We start from the raw sequence: 21,977 nt of genomic DNA on the forward strand, positions 1-21,977 counted from the left end.
TATCTATTCAGAAGTACCGTAAGTCCTACTGAGTTCAGTGAGAAATTCACAGACAAGTATCAGTGCCGTGCGGTCATTGGACTAAGGGAACTAGGCTAGTCCCCTAAATGTTCCCCTGGTGCCTCCTTCTCAAAGCCCGGGAAGCTTCTGCCCAGCCTAGGGAGGGAGGTGCAAAGCTCTGATGGGTCCAAGATCTGTCCTGCCATCTTGCCAAAGCCCATCGGCTTTCGGAAGGAGACAGGAGGATTCTAGCTTCCTGTCAAAGCTCTGGCATCTTCTTTGCAAAGCCCAAGTTTCTGATAGGCTTAGGGAGGCGCGATGCTCATATGCACAATGTCAGGACTTCACAATATCACAGGCATGAAGTTGTGCCCCCCCCCCATTCCCCTTGCATGCTGGTGCCTCTGGCCTTAACTGTTCCCCTATGAAAAAAATTAACTGCATGTCACTGGTAAGTATATATAGGACTACAACCTAAAAAGATAAACTCTTCCTACAACTAATTTGCACCTGTCATGCTGACATTCATCCTGGCCAGCTTTCCACCCCAACTCTATTACAACATAGACTGGTGAGCAGGAGGAACTGAATCTGCATCACTGCACTATATACCTGTTCACCACACCCACCACCCTGTTTTCTCCAGCTACTTGATTTCTGCAGAAATTAAATCTGTCCCTATCGCTATCCAATTTTAAGGCTCTTTCCCCCCTTTATTTGACACACTGCACCATATTGACATGTCTTGATGCATGGGTTATTTTTGAAGTACCAAAAGACTGAGTTTGCAATTGCAAGAAGAGGAAGAATGAGCATTCAGAAAACATGAATGGACTGCTCTAAAAGGCTTTCATGAATTACTCAGTGCAATCTAGTTAATCTTAGGAAAGGGTTGTAGCTCAGTGGTAGAGCAGGTGCTTTGCATACAGAAGGTCCAAGGTTCACTCCAGGTAGGCAGGTAGAGACCCTTGCCTGAAACCTTCTCAAACTCCATCCAACTCTAAAGAGAAACAGGCTGATATTATAGTATAGACAGACTCCAATTGCAAGAGAGAGGGGAGGCAGTGTAGCCATGTCTGCAGATCTACAGGTAACTTTGGGATGCCAATAAGGCATTGTTAATAGCAAAAACGATTATAACATGCAAGGGTTCTATGCTGGGGAAAGCATATACTGAAAGATAACTGCAACATTGCTAGATGAAGTGCTGCAATATGATTTCAGTTGCTGCTGGCTACAGTTTCAATGGGAACTTTATGAAACCCTGGAACTGGAATTTACCTGGAAGCAGCAAATTCTGCAAAACCCATCTCTTAATGCAGACGCACTGGTGAAGGTAGTTCCCAAATCCCCCAAAATGATCCTTTCTGAATGCAAGCTGCCTCCCCTTCAGATACCCACAAGGCCTTGGCAACGGAAGTATTTGAAGGCTGCCCCAAAGAAAAGTGGGGAGATACTGCCCAGTTTTCACAGAGAGTTGTAGCATGGTGAAGTATTGCTTTGACTCTACTTCTATCCAGGCAGTCTTCTCCACTATGACAGCTGAATCCTCTGAAGGGTCTGCAGGCTGGTAATGGTCAGAAGAACAGTGCATGCACTTAAGTGTGCCAGAGGTCTCAAGGAGCTTGGTGTATAACACCTTGAGTCCCTCATCCCTCTCCAACAGTGACCCTGTGATGCCTTCCCTATCCCAAAAGTGCAAAGTGGGGTACTCACCAGTTTCTCAGCCTGAAATATCAAATACTGAAAACCTACCTGTTAGAGTTTACAGTTTGAAAAACTTCTATTAAACACACAAACACAGGACAACCTCATCCATAATTTATGGATTGCTGCAGGATTAGGTGGAAAAATATGCCCACAGGATTGCTAGGACCAAACCACAAGTTTAATGCATCAAGTTAACTACAAGGTCAGATACTCAGTCACTTGACACTTTATTACATCAGTTAGAATTGTTAGGATTCAACTCCAATTGCAACATATATTGCCATGTTGTGGACAGTTCTGCCTCTCCTCCCCAAGTGTGGGTGGACAACACATTGCCCGAGTGTGGCTACATGTCCATTTGTGCCAAGAGGGCTTCCTCGGGAAAGTTCATATCTGTAATCTCCACCAACACTGCCATGTTAGATTAGGGAGAGACACATGAGGCCTCCCACCCCTTTGTCTCTCCACATTATAATCCTCTTCCAAAAGGGCAGTTTGAAATTGCCTCCTTTGCCTCCCAGGAAGTTTTTCTGAGGTTACATAGAAAATATGCAAGGCCTTGTGTCTCCACCCTGCTGCCAAGTTCCCCTTGATGTTGTCCCTTAAAAAATAAGTTCTGGAATCCATATAGGCAAAATTTCACTTTGCAATTCCAATTCCTTCACATCAAAATGCATAGAGACTTGTACATTGGCTCCCAATACGTTTCCGAGCACAATTCAGACTGTTGGTGCTTACCTTTAAAGTCCTAAACAGCCTTGGCCCAATATACCTGAAGGACTGTCTCTACCCCCATCATTCAGCCCGGACACTGAGGTCCAGCTCCGAGGGCCTTTTGGTGGTTCCCTCCCGGCAAGAAGTGAACCAGGCAGAGGGCCTTCTCGGTAGTGGCGCCCACCCTGTCTGACTTTTAGAAGACATCTGAAGGCAGCCCTGTTTAGGGAAGTTTTAAATCTTTGATGTTTCATTGTGTTTTTAATTCTGTTGGGAGCCGCCCAGAGTAGCTGGGGAAACCTAGCCAGATGGGCAGGGTATAAATAATAATAAATTATTATTATTAGGGGAGGAAGAAGATCTGAGAAGGCCCTTATATTGGCTAAAATGTCCACCCAGATGGTCTTGTCAACGTGGGAAAAGTAGAAAATGGTCCTCTGTTGTAATAGCCCAATCCCATTAATTTTTGGTATACATTTTTTATATTTTTCTGGATACTGGACAAGAATGGCTCCTACTTTCAATGGTCAGGTGAGGAATGAAAGATGGCTACTTAAAGAACTCAGAAAGCTACAGTGCTGTACCAATTTGAGTATCTTAAAACATGTGAGCAAAGGTGAATAAATTCTATGGAGATGCCAGCACACAGATACCAACAGTGTTTCCTTCCTCCTTACCATGATAATCACTGATCAGTACAAGGAACACAAAACATTCAGGGCAGGAGATGCTCCCAAACAATCAGAGTTTGTGTGTGGGCAGAGAAAGGCAGCTCTGTGCTGTCTAGGGCATTTGGGGTGAATCCAGAGCTGGTACGTTGGTGTCAGCTGCAGAGGGGTGCCAGAAGCTGCTGGTGCAGGGCTAGCCTCCTACTCTTAGCTCTAGCACAGCATGTCACTGTTTTTATTTATTAAACTCAATGCAGCCTGTTTCTTTGCATTTGCTGGTTTCTGCTCTGCTGACCCGCCTCATGTTCCTGTGCTCATGTCATCTGTCAGCATCAGAAGCCCCAATCAATCCCAGGGCTTGGAAGTCTTGCTCTCAGGATCAGGGAGCACACAAAATATGGCATGCCATCACTCTCTCACCCAGCCTGGCACTTCCCAAGCAGGTCTGGCAGGGGAATCAGCCAAGAATGTAATCTAAAGAGCCCTAGGATTTAGCAAGGAGGCAAGGCTTGGCCCAAGGGGTCAGGCTCAAATCAGATATGCTGCAGGACCAGGGAAAACAGATGCATAATCAGTCAGGATTGAGGCCAGGGGTTAGGGAGCTAAATAAGAACCAGGAAGGGAAAAGATATCTGGCAGCCCATGCCAGGTAGTTGTTACCATTCATCGGTATTAAACAGCTGCCAGTGGGAGATGAGCAGCAACTGTCCAGTCAAGATCACTTTAGTTATGACATGACCAATAAGAGGTGCTATGATGGATCTTGAGGAATACAGGGGCCCTCCAGCTCTAAAGTCTTCCTGACAGCATTTTTAAAACTGAGTGTGTGTGAAAGAAATGTAACTAATAACTAAAATAAGGGTTTCTGACAATTTAAAGTGAATTCAAACACACAGTACAGGTATGTTGTTGTACAGGCCTTCCTGGAATGTACCACTTCCTCCAGTTCCCCAATCCTCAAAGGCTAGCACCCCAACAGCTAACATGTCATATTTAGTTTAGCCATTTTGTAGGCTAGATCTGCAATTCTATCCAATGTTGCCAAAGAGCAATTCCATTTCCCCCTTCCCTTATCTAACAACCTTCTTACCAGAATAACCTTGGTTTTGGTTTACCATAGTTGGATTAAACAGTTGCTTGACTATTGGGTGCAATACTGAAGCATATGGCTAAAACTTTGTGGGGTGTAGTTTGACTCTATGTAGATACTGCTCACTTTTTTCTATTTCTGAATTTATACCTCAAGCAGCTTTGACTTCAGAAAAAAGCACCTCTGCAGTTTACTTTCTTGACATACAGACTGGCCAGCAGGAGTCTTAGGCAACCATGCTCAAAGGCAGAGGGACCTACTTGCGCAGAAGATTGAGAGGAGGCCAATGGAGCACACGTGATGTTGGGACAGCGGCAGGAGCCGAGTGTGGCAGCAGCGCAGCTTCAATGGCTGGAGGTTCCTCTTCTCTTGTGCTTGGCCTCCTCCTGCTGCGGCTGCTGCCACCAGCCAGATGTTGCTTCCCCTGTCTTTCCCTTATGCAGCAGGAGGAGGAGGAGGCCAAGTGCAAGAGAGGAGGAGTTCTGCAAAATACTTACAAAATCTCTGCCTTTTTCCTAGCACACCAATCTCTTCCAGGAGGCACAGAAGTGTCACTGGATCAGCTCCAGCACAGCCTCCTGGCTCCCTCTTCCCTCTGATGTCCTGATCCAATAACTGAAACATCTGCTTCACCTCTTCAATCAATACTCACTTCTTAATAGTCTTGACTATCCACAAAAAACCCGGTGACATTAAATGTTAATTATATCTATTTGGATTCGAAAATTTTTTATGGCTTGAGTTAATTATACCCGGAGTCATAAAAAGGTTTCAGAGGAAAAGAGGCTGCTGCCTTTCTAGGCCAAAAGGCAAGCAATACAAAAAGGAAAAAAAGAAACATTTCCCTTGGCAGACATCTTACAGTGGTGCTAGGGGTATTAAGACATACCCAGGCACCAGGGACGCCTCTGGTACAACCTGATAAAATGGATGACAAAACTGGAACACTTGCAAAGCCCCATACAAATATTTCACCTCACACTGTCATGCACAAGGAAGACGTTATCAGAGACACAGAGCAGCAGCTGCTCCATCTTTCTTCCCTCTTCCTGGCAATGTCTAGTACAGTCTTCCCCAATCTGATGCCCTTTAGATGTTTTAGACTACAACTGTGCTGTCTGTAGCTGATGGGAGCTGAAGTCCAAAACACATGGATGTCATCAGGTTGGGGAAAGCTGGTCTAACGTAACACATTATGTAACTCAAAGTGATTGTGTTGTGCATATCCCCATTCCTACATTATATTATTGGCTGTCAGGGAGACAGAGGGGGAAAACAGGCAACATGATAACACCATGTCAAAGGTTAGGTTATACTAGATGTTACCAAGAAGTGGGGAGAGTTACTGAGTGGCAGCAGCTCTGGGCTTCTAGTAGCATCTTTAGTTCCAGCCCTGTTGCTTCATATTTAATGCTGCTGCTGCTCTACTTGTGCAACAAAAAATTCCCTTCTCCTCTCCCCTGCAGTCCCCAATGCACCCTCAGAATCTGCTCCAGAGGGTTGGAAGACCCTCCAGAGCACATTTGGGGATGGGGGAGGGGACTGAAGGAGACAGGGAGGGGAAATCCCAGTGCATGAGCAAAACTTCATGCCTGCAGTGTTGGATACAACTCCCTGTGAACGTTGAAGGTGGCCATTGTTTGAACCATGATGTTGTGCTGGTATTCCAGACTGCCTTGTGCCACACCACCAATGCCACAAGTTGTGACACCACAGTAGCAGTCACCATGTGTTTGTTAAGACACTGACTCATAGAAATTAACTTTGATGACAAAAGAATCGATCATGTTCTTCTTAAATAAGAGTCTCACATAATGGATCATATTTTACGATAAAGCAATCAGTCTTCAAGTTCTTCATAGGGCATGCATCAAAGTCCACAGTGATTCTTCAAGAGGGAAGCCTGATCTAAAGGCTTAACATGCTAAGTAATGAAGGCAGCTTCTATTAAATGGAAGTTAGTTTCAAGCTAAATAAAGTAAACTTTTTTTCTTCAGCTGGATATGTCTAACATTCTTCATCTTTCATCCTTTTCCCTCTTCTCTTTACTTACTCCAATTTCCCATAAATGTCCAATCAGCAAACAATGCCCTCACACAACTCACTAATCACCTATGGATTTCTTTCTACTGTGTTGCATAACACTATCACGAGCAGTCCTGCAGGCAAGCACACAGTTTGGTGTCACCTCTTAAATGTGTGGCTGTAAATTTCTGTTATTTTTCTCAGTCTTACAACATGCCTGTGTCTCCCATATCCCCTACCATGCTTCTCAACATTAAATGAATGCAGAAATTGGCAAACCAGGGAATGCAAACCATCCTAAGAGGCGAGGACCAAGCACCCCTTGTCAGGTTTCCATTACTTGAGAAAACATTCAGGCGAGGATAAAATATGTGTACAATATTAACAACAATAGCAACATGAGAATAAGTCCTTTGTAGGAAGAACTAAAGATACTGAAGTGGTTAAGTGGACATCACTCTATAAGCAATTGCACAGGACCTACTTGCCCTTAAGTTATCCTTTTGCTTAAGCTCACCCTGTCCTTGGTCTCCAAAGTGAACATCACAGACATGTCACAATTTTTGTCAACATTCACAGGTACAGCTTTTCTACTTCCAATCCAACTGGGTGATTCCCATGTTATGAAACTTCTACACTTTGGGGCCTTATATACCATACACAGAGTTTGTGGCACTGCCTGTGTGTTATGTGTATTTGCCTGTAAAGAAGAATAAATGTTTGTTGTGCTGGAAAAGGCACCTGTATACAGGCCCAAACTCAAAGTTATCCAAGGAAAGTTGTTACAAATCAGCTCTCTCACACTACAGATCTCGCTCCTCAGTCCACTGGAAAGCTCTCTGTCCCAGGGCTGGACTGGGCCTAACTTGCTTGCTGTCAGGGCAGCAGCAGGTAGCAATGTCAGGGCGAGGCCTTCCCTAAAGCCTCTGGGCCTCTAATTTACTGCTTTCCTCTTACCATAAAACTGAAAGGGGAAGGTGCCGCCTTTAATCGCTGCCTCCAGGGCCCCTCCTGGAACCACACAGCAACTGAGCAAAGGCTACGAGTTAATGCGTCTTCCGACACCTCTGCCTGATTCATGGGCCTGGCCTTGAGCAATAAACCGCTCAACCTCCTCAGCTGGGCAGCAGGATTTACAGCCCACAAGGGCTGGCACTCACATACAAAGACTTGCACACCAACCCACGAACACAATGTAACCACGCTGTCAGAGCAGACTATGTGTACATGCACAAACATATGTGCACAGCCATGAAGCAGGAGGTAACCATATCACAATTCACAGAACAATATAATTCAGATCCCCACCATACACATCATTACACATATACACAACTATGGAGAGAAACCTCTCCAGTCACATGAACGAACAAATTTATGTATCCAAGGAACACACATGCAGGAACTATCAGGCAATTCAGGGGTGAACATGCAAATGTATACAAATATTAACACAAAACATTTCAGATCAGGATACATCTATCAGTACACTGCCATAGATATAGATGAAGACTACACAATCCAACCAATCTACAAATGGGTCACTGTGGGAACCCCATAAACTGGTGGGAATCTGGATACACACGCAGTGGAAGTGTGGATCTTGCTTGCAGTACCAGTCACCACACAGAAGCAGAGCCTGTGTTGAGCATTCTACTACTGTGCCTTACCTCTTCCATTGTTGGGGCCCAAGAATTCATGTCTCCATCCACCTTGCAAGATCTCCATTCCTTGTCTTGTGAGGCCAGAGTGTTTATTCCAGTTTATTAATTTTATTTATTTATACTCCACTTTTATATGATAAACCACACTTAATCCACTGACAAGTATATCTATGCCTATGTTTGTTTCTGTAAATACATCACAGGGAAATTTATTAAATGCATACCATATAATGCAATGTGCCAATGAGACTAAGACATGAAAAGTGATAGCCTACACGATGTCCTCTTTGTGCTTGGCAGACAAAGCAAGGGTGACCTCTCCCAAAAGGATCCAAAAGAGAAGTGAAGGGGAGACCAGAAGTGAAAGCAGCAACCTAGGAATATCAGTCTAAGATCAAATATATACTCAACACAGGCAAAGAGCAGTGAGACAGTGTGGGAATTTGGAGATTCCCTTCTGTTTCTGTTTTAACACCATGCAAACCCCTCTCAGCAAGCTGAGTTGCACCCCAGAGTTCCAACATCCTCCAGAGACTGGATTATACCCCATCATCCCTGATCACTGGCCATGCTAGCTAGGGTTGGCAAGAACTGGAATACAACAATGTATGGAGGGTACCATGTTGGCTACTCTTGGCATACAGCATATATGTACAGTGTACATAAAGTGTACACTGGGTTGCAATCCTAGGTTTGTCATAATGCAGTATGTAGAATGTCTCCATCAAAATAGAATATGCCAACATTTTTCCTTCAGCATTCCACAGATATTCCATTCTGCAAGAATTGTTCCTTGCAAAGCAAAATCATACTTGGAATTAACACTTATGGAACAGGAATTTCAGGTTTGATTTTAATTTATAGTCAGCATGCTGATAGGAAAACTGAAAATATGCAAAAAGTGCCAGTGCCAGCTCAAAATTCCAAAGGGTTCTTTAGGGAATGCTTTGTGAAAAGGGCTTAGAGTTCAACACTTGCTCTTTGCAAACATTCCTGATGGCTGGTCCCAACCCCTCGTCCAGATAGATTAAATGACATAAATAAGAGACATTTGGGGGGGGGGAACAATTGTGCCTGATTTGTACTTATTCTGGCCACATAATTCCACTTCTGTACTGCAGAAAACGAGTGTGCTAGCTCTTGTTCACAAGATGGGAGGTTTGCAAAAGTCTTGGACATTATCCATGTCTTCTTTTACATCAAATTTATGCACTTTTGTGCACACTAAACAATAGAGAGCGAAAACATTCTTATCTTGGAAGCAGAGTTCAGGAAAAAGCTACTGGTCTTTTGGACTCGGCAAGCCCCATTCAGTAGCCTTGCTTGTCATTTAGAATTTATCAGTCCAACTTAGATCTGCCATAATGTGCTGTATAACTAGTGCATAAACAAACTTCAGCATGATAAATGCCTTGCTTTGAAGCCATAAAGTTATTAGCTAGTGGCTGTTAGCTACCGCTGAGCACAGGGCACAGTTCTTCCATTAACCCCTGACTGCCCACCCCTGTGCTCATAAATCCATCAAACATGGGGGCAGATTTTTATGTCTCGAGGCAAGGGGAGCCCCACAGATATTCCAATGCACCAATGGGTAGGACCAGGACCAATGCCATATCTGGATGCTTATTAGTGGCCTTTTTTTAACTGAGGAGAAAACAGTGGTGTCAAATTTGTCCCAATGGAAGTTTTGGGGTTCTACTTATTATAATTAAGCAGAAAGCAAGGGGTGTTTATGTGCTTTGGACATTTTATGATGTTCAAAGCACTTGATTGGCATACATTATCTTGCTGTAGACAACAACCTTGTAATGCTCAATGCTATCATCATTCCTATATTGGAGATGGATGGCTGCAGAAAATGGGGGGGCAGGGGGGAATCACTTGCCTAATGCAATCAAGTTAGTTCATGGGGAAAGTGAGATTTGAACTGAAAATTTTCTGATTAGTCACACACAGCACAGCCCTAACCATATCTACTCAAAAGCAAGTCATGTTGAATTCATTGGCATCTGCTCCCAGATAAGTGGGTTAGGATGGCAACCCCAGTCTTTTAGCCACTATACCACCCCAGATCTCACTTGTTGTAACGATAGGCTGTTATGGTCCTGTCTATCTAAGACAGCACTTTGACCATTTTGACTGATATCTGCAGTCTTGCAAAATAGATTCCTGTATGTGTTCTATAATGTTTTGTTGCAGTAAAAAAATTAAATTAAGATTGATCTGTCAAAGCTGATCCGTTATAGGTTAACTGAGGGCCAAGAGCTGAACCAAGGAGTAAGGGCTGAGGAACACCTAAAAGAAAGAGAGCCGGAAAGAGCTTGCTACTCAAGTAATGCCCAAGCCAAGCAGGAAGACTTTGAGAGCCCTTCTTAGGACACAATGGCCAGCCTTGGTGGATAGGGCCAGTCTAAATCCTAAGAATACTTTGCCATGTAGATGTTAAAAGCTGCAGTTCTGATAGCTCACCACATGGGGCAGCCATGCACAGAATCAAAGGTGTTTGCAACTCCAGGCAACCATACTGTTTTGGGGGGTTGAGACTTTGAGGCATGCAAAATAAGGGCTCTTTGCCAGCCATGAAAAAGCATGGTGATTTTGGGCATGAATATTAGAACTTTTCACATACATTTCTATAATGTGGCGTGCTAATTAGACTCACCACTGACTTTTGTGTCAAGGAGGATCAGCTGAGGCTTGATCCAAGTCTCCCTGTGACTTGAATGGTCACATTTCAGAGCAGAACAACACATTCTGGAAGAACAAAAGTCTGCTTCTGAAAATAGCAGCCAATGTCGACTCTGTTTCCATAATGTGTAATGCAACTTTGCTCATGTCCCAATGTTCTACCAGTGGCAGAAGCGTGTAGAACTGGGACAGGAAAATGCAGCATAATGATATCAGGAGGACACAGGATAAGCTGTACCAGATGTTGAGGAGGAGGGGAGACCTGAACAAATAGCTGCTGTTTTCAGTAGCAAGCCCTTGTCTTTTGGAACCTCTAAGTTCCAACCTTTGTCATTTCAGTATCTCCTGTCAGTACTTAAAAATCCACACTCCAGGGAATTTGCAGAGACAACTGTTCCAGTAGCTGGAGCTTAAGTATACTGAACTTATTTTGTTGCAGTGCTCCATTTCTCCTCCAAGGAAGACCCAGTCAACTAGTTGACTAGAAGACCAGAACCAAGCTGTGCAGGCTATAACACTGAACCATGAGTCCTGAGCTTTCAGTCTTATGCACAAGTTCAGTCAAGTGCCTTTGCCTCAGCTTTTCATTTCTCTTATTAGGAACATCTCTTCTTCTAAGGTCAATGAAATTAAGTGAGACTGGTGTTCTATCCAACAGGTTCTCATGACATTCTGGGGGCAACATTTATGACTGTAGTAGGGTAATGCATGCTCCAGCTTAGGAAATCATCTTATTTCCTTAGAGTCAAAATACTGTTGTTTTGAATCCTAGGAAAATGTGGAGCATACTTCCAAAGCGGTCAATTCAAGCAGAAACCATTTCATAAAAGAAAGCATGTTTTACTAGAACTACCATAATATTATATTGATACTATACATTGTGTAATGACAGGGGAGATACAAAATAGGTGGTGGTCATGCTTTGTACTGGGATCAATGTCAACTGGCAAAAGAATTGGATCTATTTGTTGCTGAAGAACTTGAAATCCAGAATGAATTTTCACCAATGCAATTTGGTTCTCTAAAAGGTATATTACTATATTATCTCTTGTTATCCGGAAATAAGACAGTAATAATTTATCATGCCAAATATCAAATGTACATAGCCATATGTATACAAAATAATAAGAGACAATAGCAGCAGGATATTAACTGCCCAACTTTTCAAACCCATCAGGAGCTCCTGAGTCAATTTTTTCTCCTTTTTGCTGCTGAAGCAATAAAAAAGGAAAAACCAACATACAAATGATCTTGTTTATGGCGGCTAAATAAGCTGCATGTGCTTAATCCGTTAGAGTTTAATGAATTTATGACTTGCTTTGGAATTTGACAAGGGCCATAAAAGAGTAATTAACATTTATCAGTGTGTTTGCTACGCCTGCACACGCCCTCCTCCCCTTGGCCCCTCTCGCAGCGACAGTGTCGGGCACCGTGGGGGGATATAAAAGTGATCAATTAATTTTTAATAATCTCAGGGAAAGATTGTAGAGTTGCAGTATGAACTCTGGGAGTGTCAATAAATGTGCCAAAGGTCGGCTGCTCTCCTTTCCATATGCTTTCCAGTAAAGGTTGTTTGGAGTGGGGGTGGGGTGGGGGGAGGTGGAAGACACACAAAACACTGCCATAGGAACCAGGTGGAGCCATCTGAGCAGCCACTCTCCAAACCGGTTTACCTATTAGTCTAGTGCGCACACTTTAATTTCACCCTGAACAATATGGGGGTGGAATTTCCAAAGATGTCCTAAATTATGGGAGAAGACCATCAAATAGATTCTGGTTTCAATGGCTTTCATTGTAAAATGCAAATGGGGGGGGGGCAAGTGAAGCGAAGCCCCCCTCCCTACTTCAAACAAGGCTGACAATGCTTAGTGAAGGGTGGGCTTATAAATTTAATCAATGGATCAATCACATTTCACATGTTCATGTAGAAATTGTGTTTTACAAATAGGTTGCACACAATGTAGGACTTAGGCTACAGTCTTAAGCCCTGGCCAGCAGCAGCAGCACAAGCACAGCCCTGCTGTTTGCACTCGCCAGGTCAAAAGCTGCTGGTGGTGAAATTCCTCTTCACTGCACCACCTTCATGTCTGGCACAGCAAAAAGGCCTGGAATAAACCCATTGCCATTACGTGACAGCAATCCTCAGGGGATCCAGCCCAATCCCCCCTGGCATGGCAAATTAGGCATTCAGATTGCTCAATTAATCTGCATTAAGTAAATCTTGTTGTATAACATGGAGCTTTGTTGCATTCAGAAGTTGTAAGCAATGGAAAGGTTGTGGCACAGGGCAAAGAAAGAAGAGTAACATTAATCTGAAGAAGACAGGGGATCAAGGAGCAGAAAGGCAGCTCTGTTCTTATAAAGCCCTGTTTAAAACATCCATTGCATTCTAAGCTCTCATCAGACATTTCCAATACACTTCCAAAGTTTTTCCTGAAACTCAGAAGTCTATAAAAATTAATAAATTAAAAGCTGAGGTTCTTGGTGAGCAATTGAAGGGAAGGGCCACAAATCAGCGGCAAAGCATCTGTTTTTCATACAAAAGGTCCCAGTTTTAATCTCCAGCTTCTCTAAGTAGGGCTAGGGAAAAGTTCCATTCTGAAAAGCTGGGGAGCAGCTGCCAGTCATAACTGTGGACAATACTGAGCTAGATGGACCAATGGTCTGACTCAGTATAAGCAGCTTTCCCTGTTGTAGGTTCTATGGTAGAATTCAAATTATATATGGTCTAATGCCCAATAGAAGCCTAATACAAACAGTCATGAATTAACATTGTACGTATAAGCATAATACACACAGTCATGAGTTAACATAACTGCAAAACAGTTGCATATCTTCAGTAGCATCTGTTGACAGTCATTGTTTAGATGTTTAGAAAGTTTGTAGGATTTTTAATTGGTTTCAGTCTCTTTTATTGCGATATTAACCTGTATGTTTTAAATTATGGTTGCAATTTTCAAAGTGATTATTTTATTGTTTTATCTTTTTTGTAAACCACTTGGATATTTTTTCTGCTATTTAGCAGTATATAAATTTTATGAATTAAATAGATAAAAAATAAACTGTCTAATGCAGGATAAATTATTTGTCTGACCCACCCAAGCAATGGCTGGTTTGCAGGTAACAGTAAACAAAGGTTTAGGAACTGTGGCATGGATGAACCATAGCAAGCCCAAGCAAAGCATTCAGGTTGTGCACTCCCTTCTTCCCCTACCACCTCATGGCTGGGATGAGGATTTCTACTGGCATAAATTTCTGTTTCAAATAATCTCATTTTAGCATCATGTGCAAACCAGGAATCCTGATTTTAAATGAACACTGGTTCATTGTTAAACAAAACAACTTCAAACCAGACATTCCCCCTCTGTTGGAGGAGAGAACTGTATAAATTAAACTGTCTCCCTAACCTGGCCTGCTGCCTCAGGCACAGTGGAGGATGATATACAGTCATACAGTTGAAGTAAGATCAGCTGCCAGTCCAGCTGGTTTCTGTATGTGGAAGAGGAGGAGGCACCATCTTGTCCTTTGCCTCTGGAAGCAAAATGCCTTGGGCCAGTCCTGATAACTGTGGTTTGAATACCAAGATTCCTGCTTCACGTGTAGCATTAAAATGAGATTATTTGAAACTGAAAGTAATCTTGGCAGAAGTCTTCCCAGCTGCGTGAGAGGAGGAGAGGGCAGAGCTTTGATCGGGCTTGCCTACATGGCGTTGAACCTCCCATAACAATAATATATCCCACCTACCACCCTGAACACAGTTTGCAAGTAGTTTCCACCCATAATTGTCAGCCCTACCAACATTTAGACTAATATCTCTGTTTTGTATAATAACATTTTCCTTAAAACATGCCTACACAAATTACAATTAACTGTCCCTGATGAGACAATGCTCAGTTTATTCCCAGCTCTTTTTAGAAGTTAGAGCAGTGAGGGCTGGGGAGCCAGGACTCCTAGGTGCTATTCTCAGCCAAGCACCAGAAAACACCTTTATTAAAAATAAATGTTCTCTTTTCTTGCCTGAAAAATGTGACATGTTTGATAATGCTAACAGCACAGTTATCCCCAGGACTATTATCATCTACCCAAACTATTCTTCTATTCATTTTCTGAACCACCCCACAACAGTAATAAAAGAAGGGAACACTTACAGAGAGGGAAAGTTAACGCCATGCGCTGGCTGGCCCCTGCAGACGCTGGTGGCCCTCCTTGGCTGTCGCTTCTATCTGGCAATCAATTGACAAGAAATTGAGATTATGAAATATGACAATGAGCATCACAAAGGACGACAATCAATCAATTGACTCCTACTACTGAGCAAGTGACATTTAACAGCAGAGATTTTCCAAACTCAGCAAGCGTCATGGGATTAAGCATCTGAAGCTTCTGCTTCAAGTGCTGGGGTCTTACAAACAAAGCACAAAAGGAACGTTTGTGAATAGACCATTTCTCAAAAGCCCCCAACAACTAACAGCTTCCCATAAGGTATCATCCATCAGAATATTTGCCTTGAAGGCTAGATAAACCATAGAAAGAATGTTCAACCCATATATACTTTGCACTTCAAAAACCTGTTAAAGAAAGTTGTATGCTCCTTGAGTAGGCATAACATTTTAATGTACAGACAGCATGAAGCAGAAAAACCACCCTTTCCCCAAGTAACTAGCCTCTCTCTTAAAAGTCAGCTACCCTCTCTCTTAAAATATTGGCACTTTTTACAATTGAGACATGATCAACTTTTAACTCCAGAACTCTGTTTTGTGTTTGTTACTCAGTGCCCTTTAATGACTACACTTCCTCCATGCAAAGGGCCTTAATCATGACTATACATGCTGTGCAGCTGCATCACATATGTACACAACCCTGTGTACCTTAACTTTCATCAATGTAGAGAAAAACCTGAGCAGAGTTGGCTGAAAGTTCCAAATCCAAAGGGGGCTCTGGTAGACAAAGAGACCACTACCATGCACAATTCTGTCCCATGGCTCACTTTCCCAGTCTCCATGCCTTTAGCTGCAACAGATAACTACCCAAAGGAACAGATCTGGAAGGAATGTGTGACCTGAGGTGTGGGTGAACCTAGGAAATGGGCACAAGGGTAGGCATGTGGATAAGGTAAAAATGCCAAAGATTGTGTGGGGTTCACATCTCAAGCTGCTTTCCTTGCTGGGTCACAGAACTGCAATCCATCCTGACCCTCAGCTCCTAAGGGCAACTAATGGATCTGCTACCAAGAGGAGACATAATCAGCGCCTGCACAGCCTGTTGCATAACAAACCAGGGTCCCATTTCCTGTCCCCTGGAACCGTTAAAACCTCATAAACCACCAGGTCCCAGTTGGCAAGGAAGAACTGTTTCCTGCAGGTGTCCAGGGACCATGAATCACACCTTGTCAGTGATCTGGGCATGAGCAGACAAAACAAACGCTGCTGAAGGCAGGCATCTCTTAACAGTCTTTCCCACGTGCATCTCCCCTGTTCCTGGGGTTTGCAGTCTGACCAGTGAGGGGTTAAAACGGGTGTTAATCAGACACTTTGCAAGAAGCTTTGAAAACTCGCCCAAATATTATAAAAAATGCCTTTAATCATCTAATAGCCCAACGGGGTAGGTGATGGATGGGCTGATCTCCCTTGCCTGAACAGATGAGCCTGAGGATGTGGGCTTATGTTGAGGGGGGAGAGCAGACGACACTTTTCCTTCCTCCCCCCACCAAAGCAGTTAGAAATATGAGGTCACCCAGCGAGAGATGATAACACATTAAGGGCTCTTGAGAGATTAGCCTGTCAGCCTCGTTAGGAACAGGCGACTGGGGGCTGACTGCATAATTAGAGGCTGGAGAAGCCATAACTCACAGTGGTTTGGACAGCACGAAAGGGCCACATCCGCAATAGTCCTCTCTGCTTTGAAAAGTCACCTCAATAGGAGTATGGAATGCTCTCCCACATGGTGGCCTGAAAATCAGTGAGGTATACTCCCAATTGCAACCCTTAAATTCAGCAAGTGTTACATCTGATCTAGACTTGTAAACGTGAACAGCATACAGCTGCTCCATTATTGCCAAGAGGAAAATAAGACATAGAACAAGACATTTAAGAATTGTACAAATGGTGTGGCTTGTAATTAGGGAGTAGGAAACTTCCCCAATTCCCAATCCAGAAATAAACTGGTTTTATAATCTGCATTTTTTTCCTGGATGCCCACTAGATATCTCAAAATAATTCAGTAGGCATAGATTAGTTTTGGAACTGGGGCCCTTCTGCTAGGTTCAGTCAGTGTGTTGTGGTAAAAAGGGTATTCTGAAATCTGTTTTGATAATTATGCATTTTAATAGCATTCCTACAATTAATCAAATTACCATCCAATTTAAATTACAATCCAATTTTAGCACAAACATTATGGGAGAAATTCATCATTACACTTTTCCAATCATTCCATCAGCACAAGCATTTCAGTTTGCCCAATGAAACAATTTCCCCTCTCCTCTCCCTGTGCTGTTCTGGGAGTTCACATTTAGTCAATTTAGGTTGCGGGGCATGCAGAGGGAGGAGAGGAGAGAAAGTTCCATTGCACTAGCGGAACTCCTTGCACTGGCTCCCATTAGCCCACCTTCATAACTGAATCCAGCCTTTTGTCTTTCAATGGTAGGCAAATTTACTGCAGAATGTCTGTTCTGGTACCTTCAGAATTCTAATTACTGGACCTCATTTTGATTGCAAAGATGGGTACAAAATATAGTGTGTTGCAAAGATGGGTACAAAATCTACTGTTGTTGTATGGCTTAATGGCCTACAGACTGAGCTTTCCATAAAGACGTTGCATTTATTTGGGAATCATTCTTGCAGTATGTTTGATTTCTGGCATTTTGCTTGATACCCAAGTATTTGTGCTGCACATTGGAAGAATGAGGAGCAAGCTAAAGAAGTACACTCTTTGCTTCCCAAAGTGTAAGACTGAAAGGTTGTACAATGGCACACTGGGCTTCCTTTTCTGTATGCTTCCTATACATTCCAGCATTCAACAGGAATGTGCCAGGAAGCTCGCATGCTGATGTACTGCTCAGCTTCATAGAGCCATACTATCTATTTGCTGTTAACTGTGCCATGCGGATTGGTACCATAGTAAGAGACAGTCCATTCAAATTCTGCAGGAACACTGACCATACTGCCCTCCCCAGGAGTCATGTACTTACTTTCAGTCTGGATGTATGCAAACCTAGACAGCTATGTGATTATGAAGGCTGATCTTGCTCACGACTACACACCAGAAATATGACATCAGTTCACATAAACCTGTATCACAAATATGCAATTTAAAGTACATCTACAGGTTTATTGTGAGGATACAATATCCTTGAGCTTCTTGGAAGAAGCATGAGTCAAAAATATGCAAAGGAGAGGAAAGAGACAAGAGAGCTAGGGTTACCACTGCCTGTAGCAATAACCAATTGCTAAGGAAAAACAAATTACAGTCCAGGTGGGTGTTCGTCACACACTCTTGATTCTATAGTAATAAAGCCACAACTGCTATGTTCATCCAACCACCATGAGCATGTGGTTAAACCCAGGACTATATAAATTGATCCACTGATTGATTTGCATCCTTTGTATACCACCCAATTAACAATGTCCTATGGGAAGTTAACAATAAAAACTAAAAACCATAAAAATTAAGTGGAATAAAGCCAGCCATGGTATTAAAATAAATAAGTAAATCCAGCAACAATAAAACTTACACTCACACAACTGAGGTAAAGCCACTTAAGGTCTTACAGCAGGAAAATAAAAAGGTCGCCATCTGCTACTAGGAAGACCATAACATAGGCCCCAGGTGAGTCTCTCTGGGGAGAGCATTCGGGTGTCACCAATAAAAATGCCATTTCTCTGACAGCCACCCACCATACCTCATTTGGCACCCTGAGAAAAACTAAAGGTCCTAGGGTCAGTGTAAGTAAGTGTCAGAGGAGTTGATCTTTAGGGAACCTGGCCGCAAGACATTTTGAGCTTTGAACATTAAAACCAGCACTTTGAATTTGACCCACTCCTCACATGGGAATAGTTGGGGGGAAAGGATCCGTGCCACAAGACTTGCACGACCCCGGCATTCTGACCCTCTATAATAACAAAGGTGACTGCCATGATTGTAACAACTACCATAGTATCTCCATGCTGAGTACTGTAGAGAAAGCCTTTGCCCACATAGTTCTCACCAGATTACAGTTACTCGTTGAGAGGGCCTATCCCAAGTCATAATGCATCTTTAGAGTTCAGGTCAGCAGTTGACATTATTTTCTCACTGCACCAGGAGAAATGCCAAGAGCAGAGATGCCCCCTGTACATCACCTTCATAGACCTGACAATGGTCTTTGACCTTGTCAGCCAAAAAGGACCCTTAACACTGCTCAACAAGATAAGATGCCCACCTAAGCTCCACAAGATGATTGTGTCCTTCCACAAGAACATGCACAGCACCGTCCAGTATGAAGGTTCATCCTCGGACGCCTTCCCTATAAATAGCCGTGTGAAACAGGACTGTGTTCTCGCTCCAACACTTTGGCATATTCTTTTCACTGTTGCTTTCCTATGCCTTCAGCTCAACTGAAGGTGGTGCATACTTCCATTTAAGGATTGGCAGGGGTCTATTCAAGACAAAAGTGTGGAAGGTTCTTATCTGAGAGATGATGTCTGCAGATGACACAGCCTTGACACCGCTCTACAGAGACTCATCAACTGTTTTGCAAAAGGCTGCACCTAGTTCGGCGTCACTATCAGCTTGACAAAGACCAACTTCCTGGGTTGGGATGTTGCAAGCACTCCACACATCAGCATTGGTGACCACACGCTTGAGATGGTAAACTATTTTGTCTACCTGGGCTCTACCATAACCAGCAACCTTTCCATCGACACTGAGCTGGACAAGCGTATTGGCAAGGCAGCTGGGGCAATGGCTCACCTCTCCAAAAGGGTATGGGAAAATGTGATGCTAACAACTAATAGCAAGATGAAGGTCTACCAGGCTTGAGCATTGAGCACACTGCTTTATGGAAGTGAGTTGTAGGCAACTGACACCCGACAGTAGCAACACCTCAATGCCTTCCAGGACTGAGTCTGAAACAAATATGTGTTCCCCCAAGCCCACATTCCCAGCATGTTCACGTGTCTGTTTCAGTGATGTCTATGCTGGCTTGATCATGTCCAAAGAATGGAAGATGGCAGGATCCCCAAGGACGTCCTCTAAAGGGAGCTGGCTTCAGGCATTAGGCCTGTTGCCAGACCAACTCTGTGTTACAAAGATGTCTGAAAATGAGATATGAAGGTTAACAACATTAACCCCGCCATATGGGAATCCCTTGCAGATGATCAAAGTGCCTAGAGTCAGCTAGCTTGTGTATCCACAGCAGCGACCAGAGGAGGAATGACTACTGGGAGGAGCACAGATAAACGAAACACCATGATGCACCTGTAGCAGCAAAGCCAGATGCTTTCATCTGTCTTACCTGCAATAAAACGTGTCTCTGCTGCATTGGCCTCTACAGCCACAGCAGGCACTGTAACTCTCCAAAGGTTTGACTTTACAACAAAAGTGCACTCTTCCATTGTGTCACAAGACAGACAGATACAAACAACAAATACTCACATATGATCAGAAAGGCCAGTCCCAGTTAACAGTCTAGCTATCTCACTTTGGACTAGCTGAAGTTTCAAGTCTGTTTTCAGACAACTACCTGTAAATGCATTGCAGTAATCCACTCTAGGGTCAGGCATGGGCCTTGGCCTGCAAGCTCTATCAAGCCTGCCAAGCGTGTTAGTCTAGCATCCTATTCTCACAGTGCTAACCAGATGCCTATGGAAAGTCCACAAGCATGACTCAAGTGCAAAACCAGTCTCCCCTCTTGCCTGACCTTTACTTCATAACTCCATATGAACATGTAGTTGATACCTGCTCTATATGGAGTCCATGACTCTTGAATTGTTTTCAGCTAATTATCCTCTCTCATGCAATCTCTGAAGCTGTCATCAGACTAACAGGCAACTCCCCCATCACCTAGTAATTATCCTACAACCTCTCCATCCTCAGCCCCTTTTGCTGGATGGATAAAGAAATCCCTATCCCATTTCTCATCCCCCCCCCCCCCGAGGAATCAATAGACCCACTGAAGAGATGATGACCTTGTGGATTCTTTGGCTGGAGCAGGATTATGAATTCTGGGGGGAGAGGTGACCTTTTCCAAATGTCACATGTCATTGGATTTTATATCAAATGTGGACAGCATGTTATGGGTATGCAGATTTTTCTGCCAATAGGTAGGTGTGAGAATGCATGTGCTTGAAATGGTGAATGCGGGCATCCATGTGATAAGAAATGAAAATCAGATGGCCTTGCAGCATAGACCAGCACTACACTGCATATCTTGCTTTAAAGCATATTGCTTCTAGAGTAAAAGCCGATAAAATTTATCTGGCTTTTTCTTTTGAGTGTATGTGTGCAAGTTATCTACATACTCAGAAAGTTCTAAAGACTTTCATCTCCAAAATGCCTTGTAATGAAGGCTTGGGAATTAAAGTGCTCTCCCTATAAGTTAACATAGACAGACCCTCAGATATCTTGAGATAGCAAGTTAAAGGTCTTTGTAGTTCACACATCTATAGCAGCCAAATACTTCTTGGAATATATTTCCCCATACAATGTAGCATAATGTTCAAAGGTATTTCCATACTTCTGAATGCTACCTCTGAGTTTGTCTGTTTGTGTTTTTGTGTGTTTTAATTATAGTCCTGGTCATAGGAGTCAACTCATAGGGGTCGAGGCGTCTTCAGCCCCCACCCTCATAAAATATTTGAGGAGGCTGGGCTCCCTCAAAGTTGATGGGCATTGCCATTCAAATAGTGTGTGCACACTGTGTCATGTGATCAGTTGTGTGGGGCGGGGCTTACTTGCCCCTTCATATTTTACTCAAGTTGGCACCCCTGCTCCTGGTGTTGGCTCAAGAGTTTCTTCCTTCAAGTGTACATATTTAAGGAACCATGCATAAAATACACACACAGTATGCAGATTGCACACACTCCTGAACGTTCAAGAGATTGTATTTGAATTGGATAACATTTGGTGGGCACAGTTTGGTTCTCAGGAGTCAGAAAGGACCCACACTCATAAGCAAATATCCATAAGCACAAGTAACGTAAAGGGATGAGAACATCAAAATACCCATAAATTTATGCCTGGTTCCTTCAGTGTGCGGCACAATTGTCCAACTGGAATAACAATGTTGGGACACAATTGAGGGACAAAGCAAAGAAGAAGCGACAAGCTGTGTTTGTTTATCCAGTTTCCCCTCCTAGCAAGAATGCCCTGACACAGTGTCCTGCAGTGCTATGGCTGCAACCCTAACCAGCTAAATTTATCCCAGCTGCAGTTGTGTTTACA

The 21,977-nt window shown here is 43.3% G+C and overlaps 1 protein-coding gene across 5 annotated transcripts in view; it reads right to left on the reverse strand.

The window, feature by feature from the left end:
• Window positions 1-21,977, reverse strand: part of RNF220 (ring finger protein 220) — a 331,499-nt gene that overhangs the window by 193,827 nt on the left and 115,695 nt on the right. For all 5 annotated transcript variants that reach the window (XM_053392649.1, XM_053392650.1, XM_053392648.1 and 2 more), the window contains exon 3: window positions 14,708-14,782. In XM_053392649.1, coding sequence (XP_053248624.1) covers window positions 14,708-14,782 — 75 coding nt within the window. The remainder of the gene's footprint in view (window positions 1-14,707; window positions 14,783-21,977) is intronic.

Source organism: Podarcis raffonei, chromosome 6 (genome assembly GCF_027172205.1).
Source record: "Podarcis raffonei isolate rPodRaf1 chromosome 6, rPodRaf1.pri, whole genome shotgun sequence".
Taxonomy (NCBI): Eukaryota; Metazoa; Chordata; class Lepidosauria; order Squamata; family Lacertidae; genus Podarcis; species Podarcis raffonei.